The sequence below is a fragment of the Mus pahari genome, chromosome 4, assembly GCF_900095145.1.
Source record: "Mus pahari chromosome 4, PAHARI_EIJ_v1.1, whole genome shotgun sequence".
Classification (NCBI taxonomy): Eukaryota; Metazoa; Chordata; class Mammalia; order Rodentia; family Muridae; genus Mus; species Mus pahari.
This window is the reverse complement of record NC_034593.1, coordinates 129105836-129130849: the sequence shown is the minus strand read 5'-3', so window position 1 is coordinate 129130849 and position 25014 is coordinate 129105836. Positions and strand designations below refer to the sequence as shown.

Here is a 25014-nt window from a genome sequence, read left to right as displayed (position 1 = left end):
AACTTTTCATGTCTATTTTCTTCCCCATGAAGATTAGGCCAACGGCAACACCAATGCAAGGGGTGTTTCAGAGGATGCAATGAAGTGTGTACCGGCCAACCGTAAGCACCAGCTATCTACCAGCACTTGAACAAGCCCTTGCTGCCCCTTGTTTTTGTTGCTTTGTTTTTCTTTTAATCACACATCATCTACATCTTAGGGTTTAATCATTCATGGAAATCAGTATTCAGGAATTGTTATCAAAGTGCTGTGTGTCTTGAGCCTTTAGGGAACAGCATAAGACACACTTAATAAACAGAAGCTAGGTAACAGGACAGAGTCCTGACAGTGTCGGCACTTGAATAGTGTGCTAGGATTCACTGAGAGGGGTATGACTGAAATCCAGATCTGGGGGAGCAAGACCGAGAGGCAGAGGGTGTCATCTGAGGTATTAGGCTTGGATTAGTGGACATGATTATTGGTGATGAAAACCTGGAGTTCAGGTTGTGGGATTGGTTCTTGTGTATTTTGAAATCCTCAGGATGGTGGCAGCTTTACAAAGATTGCAAGAGCGAATTCTCCGCAGTGGACCATGGGAGGATGAGTAAGAAGTCAGTGGAGTAAGGATTAGATTTAGAGATGGACTTGAAGGGACCTAATGATCTGAAGGGCAAGAAATAAGGGTTACAGCAAGGGAGCCTCATGATATGAGAGAAACTGGCTCTTTTGGGTGTAGGAATGAGAGAGACTCTTATCTCAGAAGCACCCCTCAACTTGAAACCAGAACTAGAAAGCCCTCTGTAAAGAGGAAATGTAGGGGTGGGGGTGGGGGTGGGGGGAGGCTATTCTTTGTTGAGTGTGGATCTCTGGAGGACAACTTGGGAAGCCTGAGTCTGAGAGACTCTATTTGAGATTGGAAAGAGAGAGGAAGCCCAAGACTGTTTGCATTGGGCAGTTAGAATGGTTTGTATCATAGAAACCAGGGATTGAAAGATTTGACACTTGGCATTTTAGTCTCTTACCCTTGTGCCAAGAAAGTACACCCCAATATTTGGGGTTCAGGTGAGCTTAACTCTGTTCTCCCCCTTTCCCTTTTATGATTTTTCAGGAACATATAATCTGTGAGCTCCCAATATTTTCCACCATACCTTGAGATAAAATGCTCTTCCACCCTTCCCTCCAGGCTCTTAAAAACTGGAATGAATATATGAGCACAGAGCTGCTCGTGATGGGAGAGCTATGGCTGCTCATCAGTCTAGCTTTGCTCTTCTGGGACTGAGGAGTATTCTTTGCCTAGTTCCATCGATTGACAGGGAGGAATAGATTCAGGGCAAGGTCAATCTCAGAACTCTAATGACCTCAGAGACATGCTTTTGGGGGTGAGGGCTCACTGCTTTGACCTTGAAAAAGCATTTGCATATTGTCCAACTTGTGGGGTAACATCAGTGAAACTTGCAGCTACTGAATCTCAAAGAGGGAAGAGGCCGAGGCTAAACTGTGTTGTGGAACATGGGTTGTGGAACATGGGTTGTATTTCCTTTGTGGCTATCTGGCTTTATTTGCTTCTTAATAAAAATTTCATTCTTTTATCCACAGACATCCCATGAAGACTATGTATGCAAGGCACCCTTACATATTTTCATTACTTATCTATTGAATAAATACTTGAGTTTTTCACTGTTGTGTAGGTCCTGGAGGGAAATGTTCTCTGAGCTATCACAGTGGCTTGCCTTTGTTGGTTAGCCAAGACAAGCCAAGAGGTCAAGAGGCAGATGGCATTCGATTTACAGTATTGCCCCAAGTCAGTGTGTCATTGAGCTGACTCTGCTCTTCATCCCCAGAGGCAGAGCTGTCTCACGTCAAACCTGGAAACTTTCTGCTTGCCCACCTGAGTCACTGAGGCCCTGCACTAAGGCAGATGTGTCTTTTGGGATTCATGATAGCTCTGGGCTGCCTCATGAGGCTTGTGTTTTGTTTCCTGTTATGGTAGTTATTTACAAACTCCACTGGAGATCAGCTCTTTGAGTGTAGGCTCCAGAAATGTTGATGCAGGTGCTGGGGTATACTGATGTATTAACTGTGCCCCGGTATACCTGGCAAGCTTTGCCACACTCCCCAGCCGCATCCACACAAAGTAACCAGAGGTAGGTCAAGGCACTGGTCCAGAGATCACTACGTGTGATGTGGCTGGAGAAGAATCTTTCTAGATCTTCACCCTACCATGGAGGAAGGTTGTGATTACCATTCATACAAGACCCAAAGTTATTTTTGTCTTACTGAAAAAAAAAAAAAATCCCCACTAACTTCTGGACACGAAGCACCTCTGTGTTAAAAAGAAACGAAGCCTCTATTGCTTATAAATATAATTTATTACCTGTTTAAAAATTCTTTCTTACATTTGTACATGTTGGCTGACAAGAGTAAATGCAGGCAGTTTACAAACCAAGGGGACGGCAGGAAAATTGGGTGAGGCAACCAGAGAGAGAAAAGAGGCACACCCAAAGCTGGTACCCCTCACCTCAACCACACAGCAAGGCGATGAGGGGACTGCTGGAGAGCACTCCTCAGCCACTGGGGGTGTTTAGAAAAGGAGTTGCATAGAAGATACAGCAAGACAGAATTCCATAACCAAGGAAGGAAGAAGTGTTCCATATCTGAGAAGCCAAGGTCGTGTTGTTTTGCTAAAAAAAGAAAAACTGACGAAGCATAACATTTCAACCTGATACTTCTGAAGTTGAACTGGTCCAAAGAAGACAGCGGGAGGGTAACCCAGCTTCTTCTTCTTTTTTTAAAGCAGAAAGCTGGGGATTGTTCTCTCATGAATATGGGTTTTCTTCTTTAGAGCAAGGAGGAAGATTACTGGTTCCTTACAGCTCAACATTAAGCTTAATAAACACAACACTGTGACATCTTACACACACACACACACATACACATACACACAGTACACATACAATAATGATATTCCCTGCAACTTGGCTAAATACATTGTCTGAAGGGTGAGGGCATCAATACCCATTGTTGAACTAGGAACAAGTGAAAGAATGCAAGTCATGTCTTCAACTGGCTCCTCTTTCTTTCCAATAATCTGGAGAAAAATAAATCTGAATCCATATGTATGCAGTCATAGGTGCCATTAATGTCTTTAGGAACACAGAAATGGGCAAAGGCATTTTCTACTAGCGGTGGATTTGTTTTGAATGCTATCTTAAAATGGGTTTAATACAGCACAGACCTCATCATGAGGCTTTGATGTTGCCACATCATCGCTGAGTGAAGATCAAAGGCAGAGAGCTCATCCCTTAGGCTGCCCATCAGGACAACTAGCCCACAGTTCACAGTCACCATGGCCACGGGTCATCAGGCTCCATGGCATTAGGCCTTTGGCATATAAAGATGGTATGGGGTTTAGGCTTATTTAAAATGGGTCTTACAGTACTTTTACCTGCAATTTACAATTCTGCCATAGCGCAGGTTCCCAAATGATGATATAAAAAGCTGGTGGGCCATAGCAAATAACATGGCTGGTGGACAGCTGATTGTATTTCAGGACACTCCCTGGTTTTCTGCTTAGCAACTAGTGGGTTTGGCCATGACTGTCCTGATATATGGCAGGGTTTCCAATGCATTCTGGTACTCTTGGGATAGATTCCTGTTTAGTATACTGCAGGTTGCCTCTTACATCTCTTTGGCTTTGCCTGCTAGTATACTTATTGAGTGTATTGGTCCTGAGGATACCTCAGCCACAATTAAATAGGCCTCTGAAAACACCTTTGGTTGAATAAGCCTGGTAATATCCCTCCACAGAGCAATAAATGAAGCAGGCAAGCCCACTGGATTTTCTGAAGACCGTTGAGGTAATTTTTCAGAAAAAGGGTCAACCATTTGGCCAAAAGAACTAAAGGGTCCACAACTACACTGTTACTTTGAAGAGATATTCCAGCCTGGTACATGCAGGCCATCTCTACTCATTAAGCCAATGAGCTTAAGTGTTAGCTTTTTGGAAACAGGTATGACTTCATATGGCTTATTTAGCCTATATGATCATAAATTAGTATTGGTTATAAGAAGTGTATTCCTCATAGTCCCAATCCCATCAAAAAATTGTCAGGCGACTGTCAAAGTGGTCAGTGTGAGCAGAGGTGACACAATCGGATCTCTTGGGGGTAGAGAAACAGTATTTTGTTGTACAGACAGAGAGTTATAAGGTTTTCAGTCAATGTCAGCTCAGTATGCTTTAAAAATATAAAAACAATACAAAACTAAAGGAATAAGATAGTTGGTCCCACGAGGCACTCAGAAGGCAAAACCAGTTTTATTATCTTGAGAATAATAATAAAAATATTTTTCTTTTGGATCTATAAAATAAGATGCTCATTGGCCATTATCATCTTTACAAATGACTGATTTGAACAATGATGTTCTGATTTACAAAGCTGCTCAGAATAGGCGTCTCGAGCCTAATTCCACCAACACTGTGTTTCTGTAATCCTCCTTTGCCATCATTGGCCTTGGACTTAACACCAGAATATATCTATGAATAGATTACATTTCCAGAGCAATTACTCAGCTCAAATTCATATTCATCTTGAAGACTGGGGAATAAGAAAATCTTTTCTACTTTTTCTCTAACATTCTCCACTATCCTTCTACATTGATTAGCTCCAGAGCACAGACTGTAGGGATGTGTATGGATTCTGGGACAGAACATCATCCTCATAAGCTCTTTTTGTCCTGTGGCCATGGAGGTGTGTGTGAATGACCCAGGATCACAGGTGCCAGGTCCTCATCAGAGACACACACAGATGTAGGCAACCATCTATACCCCTTTCCAGATGTGAGCTGTCTAAATCCTACTCTCTGAGTGTTTCCCTTTCAATCACTTTTAGGAGAAATGTCTTTAAAACCTAGTTTTAATACCAATTTTCTAGAGGAACCTAAATATAGTCATTGCAACTTTTCCCTAAAGAATGTCCTTACTCTTTGATAGTGGAATAATTAAAATCTGTAGAATCATAGCATATATGAAAATAACTATATGATATACTTTGATCTTGGACCTCTTATTCCTCAAATTATCCTTTCCCAGAAGAGATTAATTTTCTCAGTTCAGGATGGAATTCTTTGTATAGCAGAGACAAGGTGTCTGCTTTGAAAATGCTTGGCTGTGACTTTCTTGACCCATGCTTATACCCCAGCCAATTTGAATTAATGCCAATAAGAAGAGAACATGAAGCTTTAGATTCCTAATCTCAGAAGGTCTACTTCATCTGAAGATCATGCATCTTGATTAACAGCCACAACTTCCATGTCCATAGAGACAGGATTCTCATTTGCAAATGTAGAGTGGATTAAGCAGGTATAGTGGTACATAGTTAAACTCTCACCACTTGAGAGGCTGTGGAAATAGGGTCATAGATTTGAGGATGGTCTGGGATACCTAGCAAGAATGTGTGTGTGTGTGTGTGTGTGTGTGTGTGTGTGTGTGTGTGTGTGTAAAATCAAATAACAAAACCCCCAAGGGGATGCCATGTCTGTATGTGTGTGTGCAGCTGTTGGGCAGAGAGTCTTCCTTCTTTGTGAATACAGTTTATGTTTCTAAAAGTTAGTGCTTTGGAATTAAAAGGTTTCAAATATTCAAAGCCCAATGACAATTTTCAGAGACTTTTTTAAAATACAGATTCCATATATGTCTATCACAAGAAAGAAACTTGTGTATGAGTAAGTTGATTATGTGCTAAACCAAGAAAATTGTAAAATGGATAATTTAACTGAAGAATATGAGAATAAGAGAATTACACATGTAGGTAACTTTCACCACATCTGTTTGTCACAAATGTCTTGTCAAACTCCACAGGTACTTAAACTCTGTCAATTTTTTGTAAGCTGTTTATGACATTGAATGACTATGTGGCAGGCCACTAGATGGCACCATACACAAATAATTTTTTTTTTTTTTAGCCACCCACAGGGAGCAAGGCACTCCTCAGAAGCTCTGTAGAAGTCAGCCATGCCACAGGTGTGATGATGAAGCTCCCTCTAAGATGAACTGTAGCAGGTGAAACGTGTGTTGGAAAGCAGCCATCTAACAACTATCATTTTCTTCCAAAGGAGAAAGAGCAGATTGCTTAGTGAAAATTATTTGATATATGGTATGTCTTAGTTTGGAAACTGTCATTCACATGATAGAAAGTGGTTTTATGACAAATGATTCCTTTATAAGAGATCAGTCATTTTTCCTTTTCCTGTCGTGAGAGTCCGAATAAAAAAGTATGTATCTCTAGATGCTTGAACACGAGGACCCTCAAAAGATTCAATAATGTTGCTCTGGTTACATTCAGTATTCCTGTGTTGGTTACTTAACAGTTTGTAGGATAAATTAACCAGAATAGCAACATATTTGTTCCTCTTGACTTAGCACAAAGCATTGAAGTTACATAGAACATCCAGTCCAGATCGCTCAGTTTGGATTTCTTTGATGGGTCCAAAATCCAAGTAGTGAAGAGGAACCTTCACACTTGTTTCAAGAGGCAGCAAAGTATAAGTCTTTCTTCCTCTTGCTTTTTAAGAATATCAATAAAACTCTTAAAAGTTCGAACAAACTCATGATTATAGACATCAGCCAACGAACTGCTTAGGAGTATAGAATTCCCCTTCCACTGTCAGTGGGACCAGGATTTTTACATATGAATATGGTTAGAGAAAGAGATTGTAGAATACATCTCTGAAAGAGAAGAAAAACAGCATGAAGGAAGAATCTCCACAACTGTATCCACAGTTCTTTAATGACCAGGATAGAAGAGTTAGAGAGTATCAGGAAGTAACAGAATCGGAGGGTATTAGGCAAAATGATTCCCAGTGGATACTTCCAGCCCCAAAGTACACCACAGCCACATTTTGAAAGTTCTGACTTAAGGACATAGGTGTTTTCTATTTACCTGTGTCAGTGGGGCTGCTAAGTTTTCATTCACTATCTGCTGAATGGAGTGCCTATGTCAAAAACAAAACCAACCAACCAACCAAACAAAAACCAGGATGGTCCCAAGGAGAACACATAGTGTGCACAACTAACATTTTATAGGATTAAAGACCTATTCTACGTAAATTCAACTGAATATCATTAAAGCAAAGAGTAATAAAGAAAGAAAAATGTTACCAATTCATTCAGCTGCATGGGCTTTTTGTAGAAATGGTCTTGAGATCTTGAGATCAATAAATGAGTAAAGTAGAATTTATAATTAGTTGGAAGGTAGAGGATAGGACCCCACCAAGGTCAAGAAAATGGTAAGAAAAGGATGCCATCTCTCAGTGAACAACATCATGCAATAATGACACAAAGATAAAGACAAACAAATAAATGCATGTTGAAGTAATCCCTGTTCAAGTCAATCCTGCCTGCAACATATAAAAGTCTGATGACATCCTAATGGGAGATCAGCATTCTGGAACCTTGAGATGATCTGGTCTCACCCCGTAGTTTACAAAGAAGGACAATGAACTCCAGTGAGTTTCAATGCTCTCCCCAAAGTCGCACAGCCAGATGAGGACCAACTCCACAAGGATAACTGGTTTCCTGATTCCTAGTTCAGACACTGTTCCCACAACCACACTGCCTCCCAGATAGCCACAAGAGTAAATGAACTTTACATAGAGAACTCTCCTCATGATAAGAGCAAGAACAGAAAGACTCTGCCCAGGCAAGCTGAAAGAGCAGACATAGCCATTGAGCATTTCTGTCTTTTCCACCACAGAATGGTAGACCAAAGGTCAAGGAAGCAAAAGCTATTGAACTAAACTGGTGACCACGCCTACCTCTTTAGGCAAGAAAGGGAGGCAGGTCTAGTCAACACCAAACACTAACAGTATTGCTAACTAAAACAAAAGGAAAATCTTTTTACTAGAATATTTGTAATAACCATCAATAATAATAATATTTTTTTAAAAAACACTTGAAATTGCTTATTACAAGCACATGTGGTACAGAAATGTTTGTGTGGAGGAACATGAATCGCTACCTCCCCTGTAATGCTAGAGCTCTGTTCCCAAAGGATACCAACAGGTTCCCCCAGGACATAAGGAATTTTAGCAATTTCTCCTTTACATTTAGATTCTCTACTTCCCTGATACCAATGCCAATACTGGTCCAACAAGTTTCAGAAACAGAACACTGATGGGAAGATTATCTGAGACACTTGATGTTCACGATTTTTAGCAAAAGTCTGTGATTTCTCTGTAAATTACTAATCTGAAATAGACACAATAAACCGTCCACAGCTTCAACTTCAAATGATCTGAACAAAAATAGAACGAGCCATGGACAGTGTCTGCATCCCTGTCCAATTTGATGTAAACAACATTTGTAGAAACTGGGTTTGTTAAGAAAGTTTATCCATACATCTGGATAGCAATAAAAAGCGTTTCCTAGGAAACTGTAAGATCCTGTACCATACAGCATACAGCCCAACGAAGAGAAAATTAGATTGATTCTTAAATTCAAGGTACAAATTTATACAATTTTTCTTAATTCCTGTGGTGGTGCTGTCCGAATGAAGTGGGCGTGTACCTTGGTGGTTATATCTGTCCCCACGTTTCCTGTTGCCATCTTGCCTGTAGAGCGCCTTGGTCCTATCTGGATTTCCTCCTCAGATGTGGTTCCCCTGAACACAGACTCCCTGTGTAATTGTGTCCTTAAGCATCAGTTCCAGTGTGGTCAATACTGTCCCTCTGCTGCCAAGGACACCACTGTCTCATGTCTTCCCATTTCTTCCAGGACGGCTGCCAACATGCTTAGGTTTCCATCTGGGAAGTTCTGTGCTTCCCAAAGATCCAGGATTACGCCAGTTGGGCTCGATTTGGTGGCAAAGTAATTCAAGTACCTGCAATCAAGGATTGGGAAATATGCATAGAGGTGTGACTTACAGGTCTATTTACAGTATTATCTTCTCTGCCTTGGTGCTCAACCTGTCTGTCTTGAAGTCCCACTGTGAATTCTAGTGAACTCCACTTAATGATTGCGCCACTCCTAATTAAATCAGTTACAGACAGGACATTTGCCGTTTAACTTTGTTAACCTCAACTCTGAATAGGATAATTTAAGAGACAACGTGTCTGTGGGTTTTGTCCCAAACAGGAAATCAAGAGGCTTATGTTTTCTGTCCAGTCCAGGCTCTGATGATCTTTGACAGGTCATGCCACATCTCTTCCTTGGAGGTGACAGATATTTCCTACGAAGCAGAGGATCTCAGGGTCTCTTTATAACTTAATGCAAGTGCTTGTGTGAGCATGTAAATTATTCATCACACATTACATCTTGCTCAACTGGCGATGGATGAACAATAATTACTTTAGTGAATAGACATCATATTTAGGAGCTCTTAGCACATGAGCTAGACAAAGTCTATCACAAGTCTTGACACTGATAAATGTCATATAACCCAGGAATTCTCTTGGAACTGTTTGGAAGCTCACAGTCAGAATGAAAATGTAAACAGATGTGTAGTGGGAAGAGAAAAGTGGCGCTCTCTATATCATTCTTTTCAGCTCTGGGGACCTCTGCTAAATGAAAACAGCCAGTCTAGAAGCCTGAGCACACTCACCTGTCCAGGTTGAGTTTATGGGCCAGCATCCTCCAGTCATGGCCTCTTGTTTGAGGAGCATCCAGGCTGCTGCATAGCTTCTGCCGGATAGGGAGAGGAATACTGAAAGCACTTGGTCCAGTGACAGTGGTGATGGTGCTAGCAGCATCCAGGAGAGGCAACTCGATGCCAGTAGGTTCCTGTAGGAACGACACAACTTTCCTTTCAGAAGGCCAATGTCATCGCTGTTGATTCAGTCAGCGTAATGCTTGACTCTTCAGTTGGATATTCTCTGTATCCAACTTGAGACAGATACAAAGAATAGGTTCTGTTCTCTTCAGGAAGGACAGTTTCTTCCTGGCCTGGGAGTAGTGGGTTACTAGAGGCAGAACATTGGGAGGTAGTTTTGTATAGCCCATGTTCAGAGTTCCTAGGTCAGGAGTGGACAGGGCAGAAAGCTCTGGTGAGATTCCACAATGGCTTCCCTAATGAGACACTCCAAGACAGCAGTTCTCAACCTGTAGATCATGACCACTGGAAAACATAAACTTCTAGTGGCCTTAGGTACTGAGACACTTCTCAGTATCAAAATTACAGATATGAAAGTAACAACATACATAAATTTATGGTTGGGAATTCCTAAGACCATCAGAAATACATGTTTTCCCATAGTCTCGGCCGACAGATTGAGAATGGTTGCTTTGGGAATGGAGAAGAGAGAGAATGTTTATGCTCCCAAAGGTTTACATGTTGGAAATGCTCAAAAGGGAAGTTCTTTCCGAAGGAACAAACAGATCTGAGATAAATAAGATCTTCTAGAAGCCATCTAACCATAAAGGCATCCTTTCTGTGAACACATAGGATACTTCAGCTAGCCCTGTGAAGGTAGCTCCCACCGTCTCTTGCTTGATAAAATGGGGCAATGCTAAGATATATCAAATTAAGGCAAACTTAAAAAAAAAAATAGTAAACACAGAGTATTGCCTTAGGGCAAGCCACTAATGGTATCCTCTAATTGCTGAACCTCCTTGCTTATTTTTTTTTAAATCCAATTTTAGTAGAGAAAACTATAAATTGGCTCTTAAAATAGTTTCAGCTCATAAAGCAGCACAAATGCAAAATCTAAATTTCATCTGCAAGAGAAACTCTAATCATTTTCTGATCACTTCTGCTGGTCTGGAAGCAAGAGGAAACGTTGCCTGGGAACCATTAAAGCAATAACAAGAAATCTTCATGATCTACTTTGAATTTCACCTCTTTTTTAAGGCAGGTATCGCCTTGCGGTGCTTGAGGAGACACTAGGCACAGAGCCTAGGTCATCCTGAAGTCTGTGATGTCCTTCTAAACGCTGAGCTTGGGGGTCATTGCCACTGCTGTTAGAGCCCCCATGTCCTGCCCCGATTCTGAGGCCTCTGCAGAGTTGGGATTGCAGGAGCTTTGAGGGGCAGGTGGGGTGTCTCAGCTGGCTGGATCCCAAATGTGACCTACAGGGTAGTCTGCTTTTGGGGGATCAGCGGCCAATGCTGATTTTCAACTTCTATCATCCCTCTGGATGAGGAGTTTGGGGACATGTGAGAGAAAATTGTTTTTCTGGGATTTGTTTGTTTTATTATTGTTTTTGAAATTAAAGAATATATATACAATAGTCTTGGCTTTGATCAAAGTACCAGGGCTCAGAAGCAATCGCTTGGCAAAGAGATGTTGCTGGCTCTTATATATTAGCTCTGGCTCCATGGCTAGACAGTGAGCTGCCGCTCAGAAGCATCCAGCAGGATTAAAGAGCTCTGATGAGACTCAGAACCTGCAGCTCTCCCCCCCCCCCCCCCCCCGCCCCAGGAACAGAGCTCTGCCAAAAAGCAAGAGTTCATAACCTCCAGGGTCACAGGGCTTCAAAAGCGCAAGCAGTGAGTCATTTAGGGACACACATCAACGCTTCCTAGATTATGTTGGAAGTTAGGACTCAAGAGTTGCAGTTCTTATATTGGGCACAGCAATATTCATGACTGCATTATTGTGGGGGGGCAGAAAAGGTCCACACTGTCTCTACAGTTCAGTGACTTCATCCCAGTTCAAGTTCTCTTTCTCCTTATTGAGACAACTTCTTAGGCCCAGAAGGAAAACTTACCATCCCCTCAAGTCTATCCCCACCTTGATTGTCCTTGGGTGGGAGTGGAGGTTAAAGTCTGCACAGGGAGGAATTGCCTTGTGAAGCATGGACTCTCATCCCCAAAGAGTTTCCTTCTCATGGTTGGCCACAGTATCTTCCTGCTGCTTGCCTGTTCTCCACCCTGTACTCCTGCCAGCCTGTCTTTCCACGTGGCTCACTTGCACAACACTATTCCCTGACCCTCTATACCATCCATCCATCCATCCATCCATCCATCCATCCATCCATCCATCTAATCCATCCATCTATCCATCCATCCATCCAGGGGAGTTTTAAATATCCTTTCTCCATGACATTCTAATCTTACAATATTGAACGTGTGTGTATATGTGTGTGTGTGTGTGTGTGTGTGTGTGTGTGTGTGTGTGTGTATGTGAACTTTCATAACTGCACATGCACGTGCGTCTGTGCCATCATTTAGAAGCCAGAGGACAGCTGTGAGTATCATTCCTCAGGTACTATAGCTCTTTAGAGTTCAGATCTCATCTAGAAGGCTAGGCTGTTCTCCTATGAGTACAGGAAGCCCCAGGCATTCCTCAGTCTCCTCCCCCCCCTCCCCTCAGGTACTGGGATTATTATTGGATGTTATACCATGTCTAGTGTTTTTATTTTTATTTTTTTATATGGGTCCCAGAGATCAAAATCAGGTTCTCCAATTTTATCAACCGAACCATCTCCCCAATCCTAATATTTTAACATGTATTTAACTGCATGTGGTTAATGTTCTGACTTCATAGAAGCATAAATCTCATCGCTCTTTTCTTTAACCTCTATCTTTTCAGTCTCCAATTCTTAGTATGCTACTTTCAGGTCAGCGTCTTATTGCTGCTATTTGAGAGAGAGAAAGGTACACACACACACACACACACACACACACACACACACACACACATACACACACACACACACACACACACACACACACGGATTTGCTCTTCTGTGGTTTGGCTTATTTTACCTAACATAATGACTTCCACCCAGTTCTAGCTATTTCATGGCAAATTACAGGAGTCCATTATTCTTTATGACTAAGTAATGCTCCATTGTTCTACACAGCATATTCATTTTTTTAGAGGTTGGCCAGGCTGAAGCTGTGACTTAACTATTGTGAATTTTGCTGCAAAACACTCATATAGGCATGTGCACATAGGCATGTTTGATTAGGCATGCTAGCTCAGTTTCCTCTGGTTCTACACTTAGAAGTGGGATAGTTGGATCATACAGTGGACTATTTTTCCCATGTATGTTGGCCATTCATATTCTTTGGAGGAGGGACCTTTGTCATAATTTGCTCATTTTAAAAGTTAAATTCATTATTTTTAGTTCTTTCTGTTTTCTGGATAAGAACCAGCCACATTTAAAGCTGTGATGTATTTTCTCCAATCCTGTAGTCCTCTCCCCATGTACTGATTTCCTTTGCTGTGCAAAAGCTTGGTTATTTGAGGTGATTGTAGCTGTCAATTTTTTTTTTCTCTATCTCCTGAGGTTTGGTTATCCTATCCAGAAAATCATTACCTTTAACTAGGTTTTGAGTTGTTTTCTTTGTGCTTTTTTTTTTTCAGTAGTTTCAGGTTTGGTTTTGTGTGTCAGGTGAGGAGGATTGTGTCTCAGTGTTCTGCATGTGTTGATTCCCCCATCATTGTAAGTTAAGGAGGTTATCCTCTGTCCAGTGTGCAGTGTTGGTGTCTCCATTGATGTCCATGCACACATTTATTTCTGGGATGCAACATGACTGACTGACTGTGTACATCTGTGTTGCTTGGAATGATGTGGCTCCACAGGGAGTGTTAGAATTAGGAACCAGGTATTGTGATGACCTCTACTTTAATGATTTCGCCTGACTGTCCTAGGTATTTATTTTTTAAGAAATATAATTTAATCCTCATGAATTTTAGGTGTGCGTTGGACCTGAGGATAACTCTGGGTAATATAACATTTTAAATCATTAATTTTTGTAATTCATGGACATAGGAGTTTTCTTCCATCTTGTATGTGTGTGTGTGCTATTCAATATTTTTCATGAGTGGGTTTTGCTTTTCATTGTGGAATTTTTCTGCCTCCATTAAGGTTTTCCAAGGTGTATTTTCCTTCTCTGTCTACTGTAAACAGCATTGTAATTATGAGTTCTCTCAACAATTCATCTTTGATTATATAAATAAGCTAATGACTTTTGAAAGTTGATTTTGTATGTGACTTCTGAATAATCAATTATTATATTCTTTGGGGTCTATTTTTCTATGGATAGATCCTACCATGTACATAAAAAGAGACTTTAATTTTTTCTTTCCAATTTGTCTGTCTTGTCTTTCTTTTGTCAGTTGCTCTGTATATTTGTATTATTCTTAGTGAGAGATATGAGGGTGGATACTTATATATGTGTCCCTGTCCTAAAGAAAACTATCTTCAGCTTTTTTCCTTCTCAGTATGATAAAGTTGTGGGTTTACCATACATTATATTTTATGTTCATGTATGCTTCTTCAATATCTAATATGTTCAAGGTTTTTAACATCTATAGTTGTTAAATTGTATTATGCCTTTCCTATATCACGGATGCTCATATAATTTATATCTTTCATTCTGTACATATGATACATGGTGTTTAGTTTGCATGTATTAAGCCATCCTTTCATGCTTAGGATGAAACCTCTTGATCAGAATTTTGTTGAGAGTTTTCGTGTCTATTTTGTCATAGGTTTTGGTCTTTAGCTGTTGCATGTCAAATTTTCTTAAAAGCAAAAAAAAAAAAAAAAAAGAAAAAAATCATAGATTCAGCTTCAGAAACTGCCCTCTCATGAAAACTGTAGAATAGTGTCAAAAGAATGGACTTTGTTTCTCTTTAAATGTCTAGTTTTGTTCAGTCAGTGAGCAACATGCACAGCCCCCACCTAGGGCTATGTGGAGCTCTAAAGGGCAATGCTGGAAGCTGAGCTCCAGTTCTGACATGGACAACTCTGCTCCCCTGACTTTTCAGTCTGTCCCCAATCCTTCTCAGGCTGTCATCTTGGTGTTGCTTGCCCTGACTGAGTGCTGGCACACTCTCCTGCTTCTCATTCCTACCACCACTTCTAGAAGCAGCCCTCTGACAGGACTTTTCCTTTAGTATCTTCTGCACATGCCTTAAAATTTGGCCCAAAGGGCATGTGCTACAACAGCCCCCTTTATATATGCCAAGATACCCTACTTGGAGGCCGGCCAGGACATGGCCATAGCTCTTCAGTATTCCTCAGGTTCAGCCCTATGCAGACTGGATGAACTGCAAATTCCTTAATTTCTTAATTTCTTGGCAGGCAGAGTATTTTATTTGTTGTTTTATTAACAGATTCCCCTGTACTGTTCATATAGCACTCTATACATTGAAGCTATGCAGTCACTGTTTGCCTAAATGGGAGCAGGCACTTTTTGCTATGATGGGGAGACAGGAAAACCATTCCTGATAAATTCCACCTGCAGAGTAGAGTTCTCTGCTTCCTTCTAACTAAATGTGAATGAGGGCTTGATTCTTCTTATTGGTTAAACCCTGAGGGTAAAGAAAGGCTAGTTTAAAATAGATATGGGTCTCAGGAAACTCTCACACACTCAGCTCATCCCTTTCTTTTTGAGTAAGGAACCAGCACCATTTTATGTAGGCATTTCCCTAACTTCTAACTTGCCTACTCTGCCTATGTCTTGGTGTCTATGACACAAGCTTTGTACTACACTTATTGGATAGCTGATAGTATACTTTATTACATTGAAGGTAATCAGAGAAAATGCACGTTACATTTATGTTTACATTTCATGTAGTAATTTTCATTTCTATTGGCTTTTCCTTTACTTCCAGGTAAAAGTAGAGATTACTTCCACAGAATGCTTATTACAATAATCTTTTATGACAGCAGAACCATCTGCTTTCGATGTTATAATTTTCTTAGTTAACCATGTGATTTTTCAGCATTAACCAAACATCTGTTCTGGGCGATCAACCCCCAAATTTAGTTGGGTGGTAGTTTTCTTCATATAGTTTATGGAAGCCATAACCCCCCCCTTTCCATCTTAAGATTGATCCTTCCTTCCTTCCTTTGTTTCTCTCTCCCTCCCTCCTTTTCTTTTCTTTTCTTTTCTTTTCTTTTCTTTTCTTTTCTTTTCTTTTCTTTTCTTTTCTTTTCTTTTCTTTTTTCTTACCTTATCTTGCTTTCTGGATTTTTGAGACAGGGTTTCTCTGTTTAGCCCTGGCTATCCCAGAACTCACTCTCTAGACCCGAATGACCTCGAAGTCAGATAGTTGTGATCTGCAATATGGATACTGGAGCTAAACCCAGGTCTTGTGCAAGAACAGAAAGTGCTCTGAACCATCTGTTCAATCTGAGGTTTAACTTGTATTTTGAGAACAGGACATGGAATGCTTAAGCTGGCAATGGATTCCACTGATCAGAGAGGCAGTGCTTGCTAAAGCCAGTTATTCTAATAGAAGAATAGTGGATATGATTATGTTCTATGGAGCAAGTTCTACTTATGGAACTTTTTAAATGTTCAGGTATTGAATTTTTTCACCAGCTCTAAGAAATAAAGTATACCAGATTAAGCATAAAAAATGATCAGGGGAAGATAGTTGGGTAATTCCTACTGAACTATTCTCTTGGAAATTTATTAGGATTGATCTTTGTCTACTGCCAAAATGACACCAAAGCCTAAGACAACATTTCAAGTTTTCCTTTCTTCTGTGTACCATATTTTCACTTTGGACAAATTTCTTACCCCATCCCTATCTAAAGAAACCAAAAATGAAATATCTTCCTTCATTTTCATCGTGACATCCAGTCACACCAACATTTTAGTTTTCTAGGTATTTTTCCTTCTGAAACCTCTTTTCTTCAGTGAGAGGCTTTTAGGAGCGTCTGGTAAGGGGAACAGAAGAACAGGTGGTGGCTCTTGAGTATGTATGCCTGGTCCAGACTGGTCCCTATGGTGGGCAAAGGTTCTACCCTGGGCTCTAGAGGCCCTGAGTTACGTGATTTTATAAGTGACTGCTGGTAAGTGACCTTCATTAGTAGGCCACTAGTGGGAAAAGGAAAAAACAATGTATTCTAAACAAGACAGATAATTCTCCGGGGATATGACCTTGGAGTTAGAACCCTTTAGACTTAGCTTGCCTTGTGATGGAAGGAGCAGGGCTCAAAAGAAAGTAACCACAAATGAAGACTTTTCTCTCTTTATACCAACTTCTGAATCATATTGGGCTGCTTCTCAGTCTTTGATGAGTACTTGGGTCACTGGACTCCTCAGAGCCCATGATTCTGCCTAGAGCCTCACATTGCTGCAGCATCAGCATCAGTATCAGTATCAGAAACCTCCTCCCTCTTCCAGAACCCAACCTTCATTCAATTGATAACCACAATGATGGAATGCTGGAACCCAGAAGGACAAGTTGTAGAGTGCTCCCGAATCCCCAATGTTTTCTCCCAGTCTGGTCATTTCTTCCATCCTGAGTTTCATGTGCTTGTCTGTCACACATGGGCAAATGCCTGCCGCGTGACTACAGGGCTGGCCTCTGAGTCGACTGCCAAGTTGCAAAAGCAATAATCTTTTCTCTGTGTTGGCACCAGAAAGGAGTCCTTAAGTTGTGATCACACTTTGCAAAACTGCCCTTTCTGTATGAGGAGCTAGCAGCCCTCCCTGGTGGGGGAGAACTCAGAGCAGCTCTCATTTCTTTGTGGCTGCATCTGATCCACCTTTTCAGGGAGCAGCAAATGTTCATGCTGAACGGAAAGCATGCATCAAAGGGCCAGACTCCTCGCCCCCCTCCAAAATTCCACAGCCTTTGTTGTCACAGGAGCTGGGTGGTTATTGAACTTTGCAGACCTGCTGGGCCAGGAAAGTGAATACACCCTCCGAAGCCAGCAGGGGTGGTGCTGTGTGCCTGGGAGATAGGGCTGTGCATCCAAAGGCCCGGCGGTTGCCATGGCACCCTGACACAGAGATCATTCCTTATGAATGTCACCGAGGTCTGTGACTAAAGTTGTTTATGAGTCAAAAGTCTCATGAAACTACAGGAGGAGAGGATCACAGGCTGTGGGAAAGAAGATTGGAGCTTCAATGAGCTCACATGCTCCCCCTCACCCACCTCTGCCTCGTTTGCTAAGGAAGATCATCTTTAAATAGGATATGTGGCACAAGACAGGCTGAACAGACTGACATTGCAGTCATCTCCAAGCAGAAGACAAAAAAGAGTATTTTAAATCATACTCTGCTGGTTGTAGTAGTGTTCATGGGCTTTGTCGCTCGCTCACACAGCAGCATGGAGCTGAGCTCCAAGGGGCCTCACGGGGCAGCTTTCTGAGCAAATGGCTTATTCATCCTCCTTTGTTCCTCCAACATGAAGGCTTACCGCTTTCAAACCATAGTCTTTGCATCCAGAGAGGACAGATAAGGTCATGGGTACCTCCTATTTCCTTACAGAGAGGTTTGAAATAACAGCAACTATTGTTACTGTTGGAATATGAATGTATAAAAATGCCCAGCTGCGTGTGTGAAAATCATAGCGGACAAAGGCAAAACTGACCGCTATGGAGAGTATAGATTTTCTTCTATTCCTGGAGTATGTCCTAAACTCTGGGGTAAAGGACATCTTCTCTAATATGTGGAGGTTAGAGAAAGAAAGGAGACCTAAGAGTTTCTCCCTTCGATATGGGTGCAAAGTGGGGTAACAGGCACCCCTCTTTTCCTTCATTCCACTATGACAAAATGACAGAAGTCCTTGTGAGAGAAAGGTGGGCAGATGAAGGATGCTGGTGGAAAGTGCCATGTGCATGCTACTAAAACCTTGCACTTGAAGTTCAGATCTCAATTGTGGTTTTCTTGTAGTGTGTTAAAATGTGGTCTCACTATGTGGCCATGGCTGGCCTAACAACTCACAACTTAGGCTGAGCTAGTTTTGGATTTGAAGCAATTCTCAGGAATGTTGGGGACTACCAGGATTTACTGTCATGTCTTGTTCTCAGATCTCTTTTTGTAAGTTATAGTATGAATATTAAATGGATGGCATAAGAAAGCGATTCCTTTCCCAGTTCCACTAAGGACATAGGAACAGCTTGGGAAGTCTTCCATGTTATTTACACAGGGAAGGCTTTGCCCACCCTTAACCATTCCTAGGATACTTTCCAGGATCCTCAGAGTGTCTTACCTCTGACACAGTACAGTTGAGCTGGAAGATCTGCCCTTCTCCTTCAACCTGCCGTACACAGAGTTTGCAAACCAGCTCCACTGTGTTTAGGCTGAGTCTTTCCAGAGTGAAGGTGCAGTGGAGGTTTCTTTGAGAGCCACTCCAGATGTGGTAAAATGGAATTTCCTGCAACACATAGGGTGCTAACCATTAACAAGAGATGCTGGGTACACTCACCAAACACTACAGCTTTTCAGTTTCCCACCTCATCCAACTTCATGACTGCTCTCTGCACAGATATGGCCTCATCTCTCTTTACACAAGAAAACAGAGATGCAGAGAGGTTAAGAAACATCTAATATCGAACAGTGAGGAAGTTGATTGGTTGAGACTGGAACCCATGGAAACAACTCTAGAGACCACACTTAACCAGAGGATCTGCCTCTCATCTAGAAAAGCAGCCATTGTTGATGGGGTGATTAAAGAGTTTAGAAAGATCCTAAAATAAACCTTCCATGCTCTATCATTTCTCATTAAAACGAATCCCTGGTGTGACGTATTAGAGAAGAGCAAAGCTAGCCACAGGATGTTGTGATGATCCCACATCTTTTCATGCCTTTACCCTCCCTTTGCCCAGTGCAGGGGCAGCTAAAGCTCACTGCAGTTGGAAATTGGTCCTTACAGAACAGCCCTTAACCTGAGAGGCATGAAGCCCATACCAGATACTCACTTATCACTGTCAAAATTACTGTACAGAGCCAATCCTATACGATTGTGGCAATTAAGCCAAGGAAAGGATTCATGAACGAATACAGTGTTTAGGTTCTGGTTCTGGTGCCAAACCTAGAACCAGTGAGTGACAGAGTCATTCACTGACATTCCATGTCAGCCATCAAACCCTGATTCCTGAAAACTGCTGAAGTTATGCTAGCTAGCAAAATGGAAAACCAATGCATGTCAGATCAAGAAGCAGTGCACCATTTCCTCCCTGGGATGCACTTGAGCTATTCCTATTAATGAAGTAAATGTTGAAAACTAACTTACTAACAGTATAGTTATAATAATAAAAAATACTTTAAAACTATTCTGTTTAGTATGTTTATTGGGCATTTTTTCAAAAACCTGGCTTCATACAGTTTTGAAGAAATAAGTGTTGGCATGGGAGACATTGGCAATGTTCCCAAAAAAGGAGCTATATATGACCATAAAAATGAATCATCTGTCTTATATCTGTTTCCAAGTAGTGAGTGGCTCTTGGTAGCCTCACCTGATACTTAGCCAGCAATTTGCTCTTCCAGAGGGAATGGGCGATGTCATGAATAGACAGGCGCAGGTTGTGGATGCTGCCTTTAAAATGAAGAGCCTTGGGTTCTTCCAGGAGCTGTCCTCCCATTTGCCTCTCCAGTTGTAGAACTTCCTACAAGGACACATCCCAAAACAAGGTATATTATTGATTGACCTGCCTAATTTCCACCAGACCTCTCATCAAGTATATACGGTTCTTTACCGTGTCTGTTGGATAGAGTACCATACTTCACTAATGCCATGAATACTACCGCCTGTGGGGCTGAGACCTTTAGTATGAAATCCTGACCATCTTGCATGGCCTTAAGCCACATTGGCAAGTAGCCTATGGAATTTGCATCACACTACATGTGAGAAAACTCAGTAGTTTGTTTTTTGTAGTTTGCAAGAACAAGAGACTTAAAATGAGAATGGGCATAGATGTGAATACAAGAAAAATAGTGATAGAAATAGAGTTAAACCAATAAGGAAATAGATTTTCATTGAAATTTGAGAGGGGTTGTTAATTAAAAGGTGACTTCTTTTGTTACATTTTCAAAACCCTGGCTTAATATTTCATACATAATACCAACCAACAACAACCAAAAATGTGAATTATTTTAGACATTTAGTCCAGTCTGTTATGGTTGATTTATGTACAGAAATGTATAAAAGTATCTAAGTCATAGTTACTAAAACTTGTGTGTGTGTGAGTGTGTGTGTATGTATGTGTGTGTGTGTGTGTGTGTGTGTGTGTGTGTGTGTATAGACACAAAGGAAAACCTTGAGTGACGTTCATTTGATGTCCACCTTTGTTCAGAAATAGGGGTTCTCACTAGCCTGGATGTCTTCAAATAGGCTAAACAGGGGACCTCAGAGGCTGACTTTTCTGTCTCCCTGGTATTGGGATTATGATGAGCATGTGCTATCATACCCAACATTTTTTGTAACATAGGTTTTTGGATTTTCTGGCAAGAACTTTACAAACTGAGCCTAAAGGAGGATATATATACATACATATCTATCTATCTATATCTATATCTATATCTATATCTATATCTATATCTATATCTATCTATCTATCTATCTATCTATCTATCCTATTAAAGGAAAACCTTTGCATTCGGATAATAAAGATTGAAAACAATAGTTTCTGAATCAAACATCTACCCAGATTATATTTTAAAAGAGACTGCCCCATCCCTAAAAATTTCTAGGTGAAGAAACCCCACTCCATCCTTCATTTACAGTATAAAGATGTTATAGGAAGACAAAGTCTATATTCACTTCCATTCTTCAAGCTGCTTAATGGGACTTAATGAAGCATTTCCAACTACAGCTGAAATTATCCAAACAGCAGCTTACTGTAAGTTATTAATACCAATGCATGAAATGAACCTCCCTTGTATAGCTTTCATGCTACCAAAATTTTAATGATTAAAATACGGTATAATTCATAACCTTTTAAAAGTGGAGATTCAGGAAAATAACCATAATTGTAAATAACATAAAGCAAAATATGGTTGTCTTTGGCAGTGATATTTCTGCAAACAAGAGGAAATTCAAGAATACAGGCATCCATTCAGAATGTTATCTGCAAGCACTGAAGATCAGCCAAGGTATGAAATACTGAGGGACCACACAGGGGACAAGTTGTATCTATGTTGCGAGATACCCAGAGAAGCACATGCTTTGCATTTGTTGAGTGACTACTGAGCCACACTCTGGCCATCTAGTCACTACTGAGCGCAACAACATCATGGATAAGATGCAAACAGCTCAGTTAAACTGGTGCTTCCTGGGTTCTTAATTTCCATCACCAACTGCTGAAAGGTCCTTTGAGGCATAGAAAATACTAGGATAATGGGGAACATAGTCTCAGATAGGGAGTTCTCTAATTAGTGTCTAATGGAAACCATGAGGCAAGATCCCTCTGGCACAGATGAGTGTGTGGTCCAGATGTCTGATAGTATTGACCTGCCCTCCTCCATGGCTGCCGATGAGTAGCTATTACTTGTGACAGGAGCTGAGCAGCCAGCTAGCCACCCTGACACAGAATCCATGTCACTAAGCCCTAGGTCTGCTGTGCTTACCTCAGCAGACTCCTAGGGTCCCCAGGAGATCTAGCCAGCCCACTATCACACATAGCCACCCTCCCTGACACTGCACACCCCATTCACTGACAAGAATCTTCTGTCAGCCTCTGGAACAGGGAAGAGATGTGAGGGTTAATGGCAGTTGCTTCTGCTTCAGCAGGAGCACATAATGAGCTTATGTTGATCATGTTCAGTGTCTAGTTAGCATAATAGAGAAAGCTGGTGTTCCCAGAGAACCTGGCACCTGACAAATTCTAAAGCTAAAATGATGTTTGTTTATAAGCCATTAGAAGAAAAGAAACATAATTAGAAATCTTTGAGATTACAGTCATGCCAATCAATCAGTTCTAGCTTCTTTCCAGGATGCCCTAATTACCTCATCAAGACATCTAAAGAGCAATCGATAGTAATTATCTGATTACTATAGATCTTCATTACATCCAAATTATCTCCCTGGGATGTCTGAAAGAAGATGCATTGTATTCTGGGAGGTAATTGTACCCAACAATGCAGAATGCACACCCCATCCCTATAGTCAACATAAAATGCCAGAAGATAGCACCTTATCACTATCAGTTTTCTTGGCAGGGTGAACAGTCTAACAAAATCTTAGCTGTCCATTGGCTGTGACCTTGATGTCAAGAAATTTTGAAAGCCAAGTCTGGGTTGGAGTCAGTCCAAGACTAAGGCTCAGTATTTAATTTCTCAGAAGTCATGCTAGGGAATTTTCTCTCATGAATAGTGGGCCTAGAATGACTTCAAAGAGAGAAAACAACCAACCAACAAGGTACCACTTAGCAGCAGTGGGGGCAAAGAATTCTCTCTCTCTCTCTCTCTCTCTCTCTCTCTCTCTCTCTCTCTTTCTCTCTCTTTCCCCATCAATCAGGAAGCCCATAATAAGCTGCTGTGCAGAGCTAGAACATGAGCTCTTGACCATTTCTATTAGTAAACCAATAGGATGTATCATCTACCAATAAATACCCTATTGTAAATTTATTTTAATTTATTCTCAAATTATAAACCCACATTAGCACATTAATATATCAATGCTATATTATATAAAAAACAAAGGTATTAGCTGAGATTAATAAATGCAGAAGTACTAATGTCTTTTGTTAGCCAGTGGGGCACTGGGCTTGAGGTGTATAAACTTGTTATCTGTCTTAAAGATAGTTGGTATAAGCAACTGTTCTCACTACAATATCTGGGTGAGGAATTAACTCAAGAATATTACTCAAATTTAACACAGGTTTTTCCTGAAAAATAGTGACTGGTGCTACTACAATTAAGATATTCAACATAAGCAAAAAAGACCATGATTTACAGGAGACAAGAACCAAAGCACTGGCTGGATATGGTGGCATACACCTTTAACCCAGCACTCTTGGGGGGGGGGCAGAGCCAAATGAATCTTTGTGAGTTCAAGGTCATCCTGGTCTACATAGGGTGTTACAGGACAGCTAGAGTTACATTTTCAGACCCTGTTTCAAAAAAAAACAAAAAAATGAATTAAAAACACAAACAACAACAACCACCACCACTACCCGCCAGAGCACTAAAGATACCCAAGCACACAAATAAATTATTTCAATGGGTAAGTGGAACTTCTTGGTAATAAAAATCATGTAAATCCACCTGTCAAAATGACAGTCATGCTCAGTGAGTACCCTGTAAGTTTTGTGTCAGAAGAGGGGTCAATGCACAAGACATGCTACTTGGGCTGTTTCCATATTGCTAGTGTTCAGCACTCTAACCTGAGATATGCTATGGTCATTTCAACTTAAAAGTACTCTGTATATAACAAACTTGCGTTCTGGAGTCTTCCTCCATGAAGTCATGCTAGTTAATATATGTGATATGGATACAATGATGAAATAGAAATAAGTGACATACTCATCAATGGAACATGACTTTACAGATAAATTCTTTCCTCTCCTAGCCTTCTTGGAAACAGTCACTCAGTGTCATTGAAATATGTGTCCTATGTCAGGAATATGTGGCTTTGTCCTATGTCAGGAAGCATGTGGCTTGGCCTGCTGCTCCTATTCTGCATGGTATAGAGACGATGTGAACCTATAACCAGGCTGAAAGGAGAACCACTCTAAAACAGTGTTTTGACAGAATGTTTTTGAGTCACAAAGGTTAGGTTATCTCATATACCTTAATGGAGAATCAGAACCAAAGGTCAAAAGATTTAGGAAGATTTAACAAAATATCGTGACCTTGGAAATAAATGTCATAATAAACATTAGAATCATCTAGGTTGCTTGTGCTTAGAAATATAAAGGTCACCTTCCTTTGTTGAGGTTGTCTTTCTTATTGGCAGCCAGACTCACTTCTAATGGTTAGCATCCTGTGTGAACCTACTGGATGCTCTGATAAACTGTCATTGCCACCTGTTTTACTTTGAAAAGTATCTCAAAAATGACATAGGCGTGATTGACACCAGATCTCTATCCCATTTCTTCATGGGGGCACACATGTCTATGTGTACATGAATCCTGGAGAAATGTCACCCCTGGGATCCGAGAAGCTACTTGTTGTGGTATCTGCTTCCAACAGAGAGCTGAATGAGGGTAATGAGGGCTGAATTGATTCTAGAAGCCTATGAAAGACTGCAGCAAAGGCAGCAACATGGAATTCCACCACAGAAACAAGCAGCTTGCACAATAACCAATTAAACCAAGGCACTGTCCATGCCAAGCCATTAGCCTGGGCCACTTAAGAGGCATAATAAATCCAAGCTCCTTTAAAGGCCTATGAGGAACAATGAA

At 40.9% G+C, this 25014-nt stretch overlaps 1 protein-coding gene across 2 annotated transcripts in view; it reads right to left on the bottom strand.

Moving 5' to 3' along the window:
• Positions 1 to 2329: 2329 nt before the first annotated feature.
• Unc5c (unc-5 netrin receptor C) overlaps positions 2330 to 25014 on the bottom strand; it is a 350620-nt gene continuing 327935 nt past the window's right edge. For both annotated transcript variants that reach the window (XM_021195777.2, XM_021195778.2), the window contains 4 exons: positions 20128 to 20277; positions 18882 to 19046; positions 9576 to 9754; positions 2330 to 8855 (listed from right to left, as the gene is read on the bottom strand). In XM_021195777.2, coding sequence (XP_021051436.1) covers positions 8690 to 8855; positions 9576 to 9754; positions 18882 to 19046; positions 20128 to 20277 — 660 coding nt within the window. In that variant the 3' untranslated portion in view covers positions 2330 to 8689. The remainder of the gene's footprint in view (positions 8856 to 9575; positions 9755 to 18881; positions 19047 to 20127; positions 20278 to 25014) is intronic.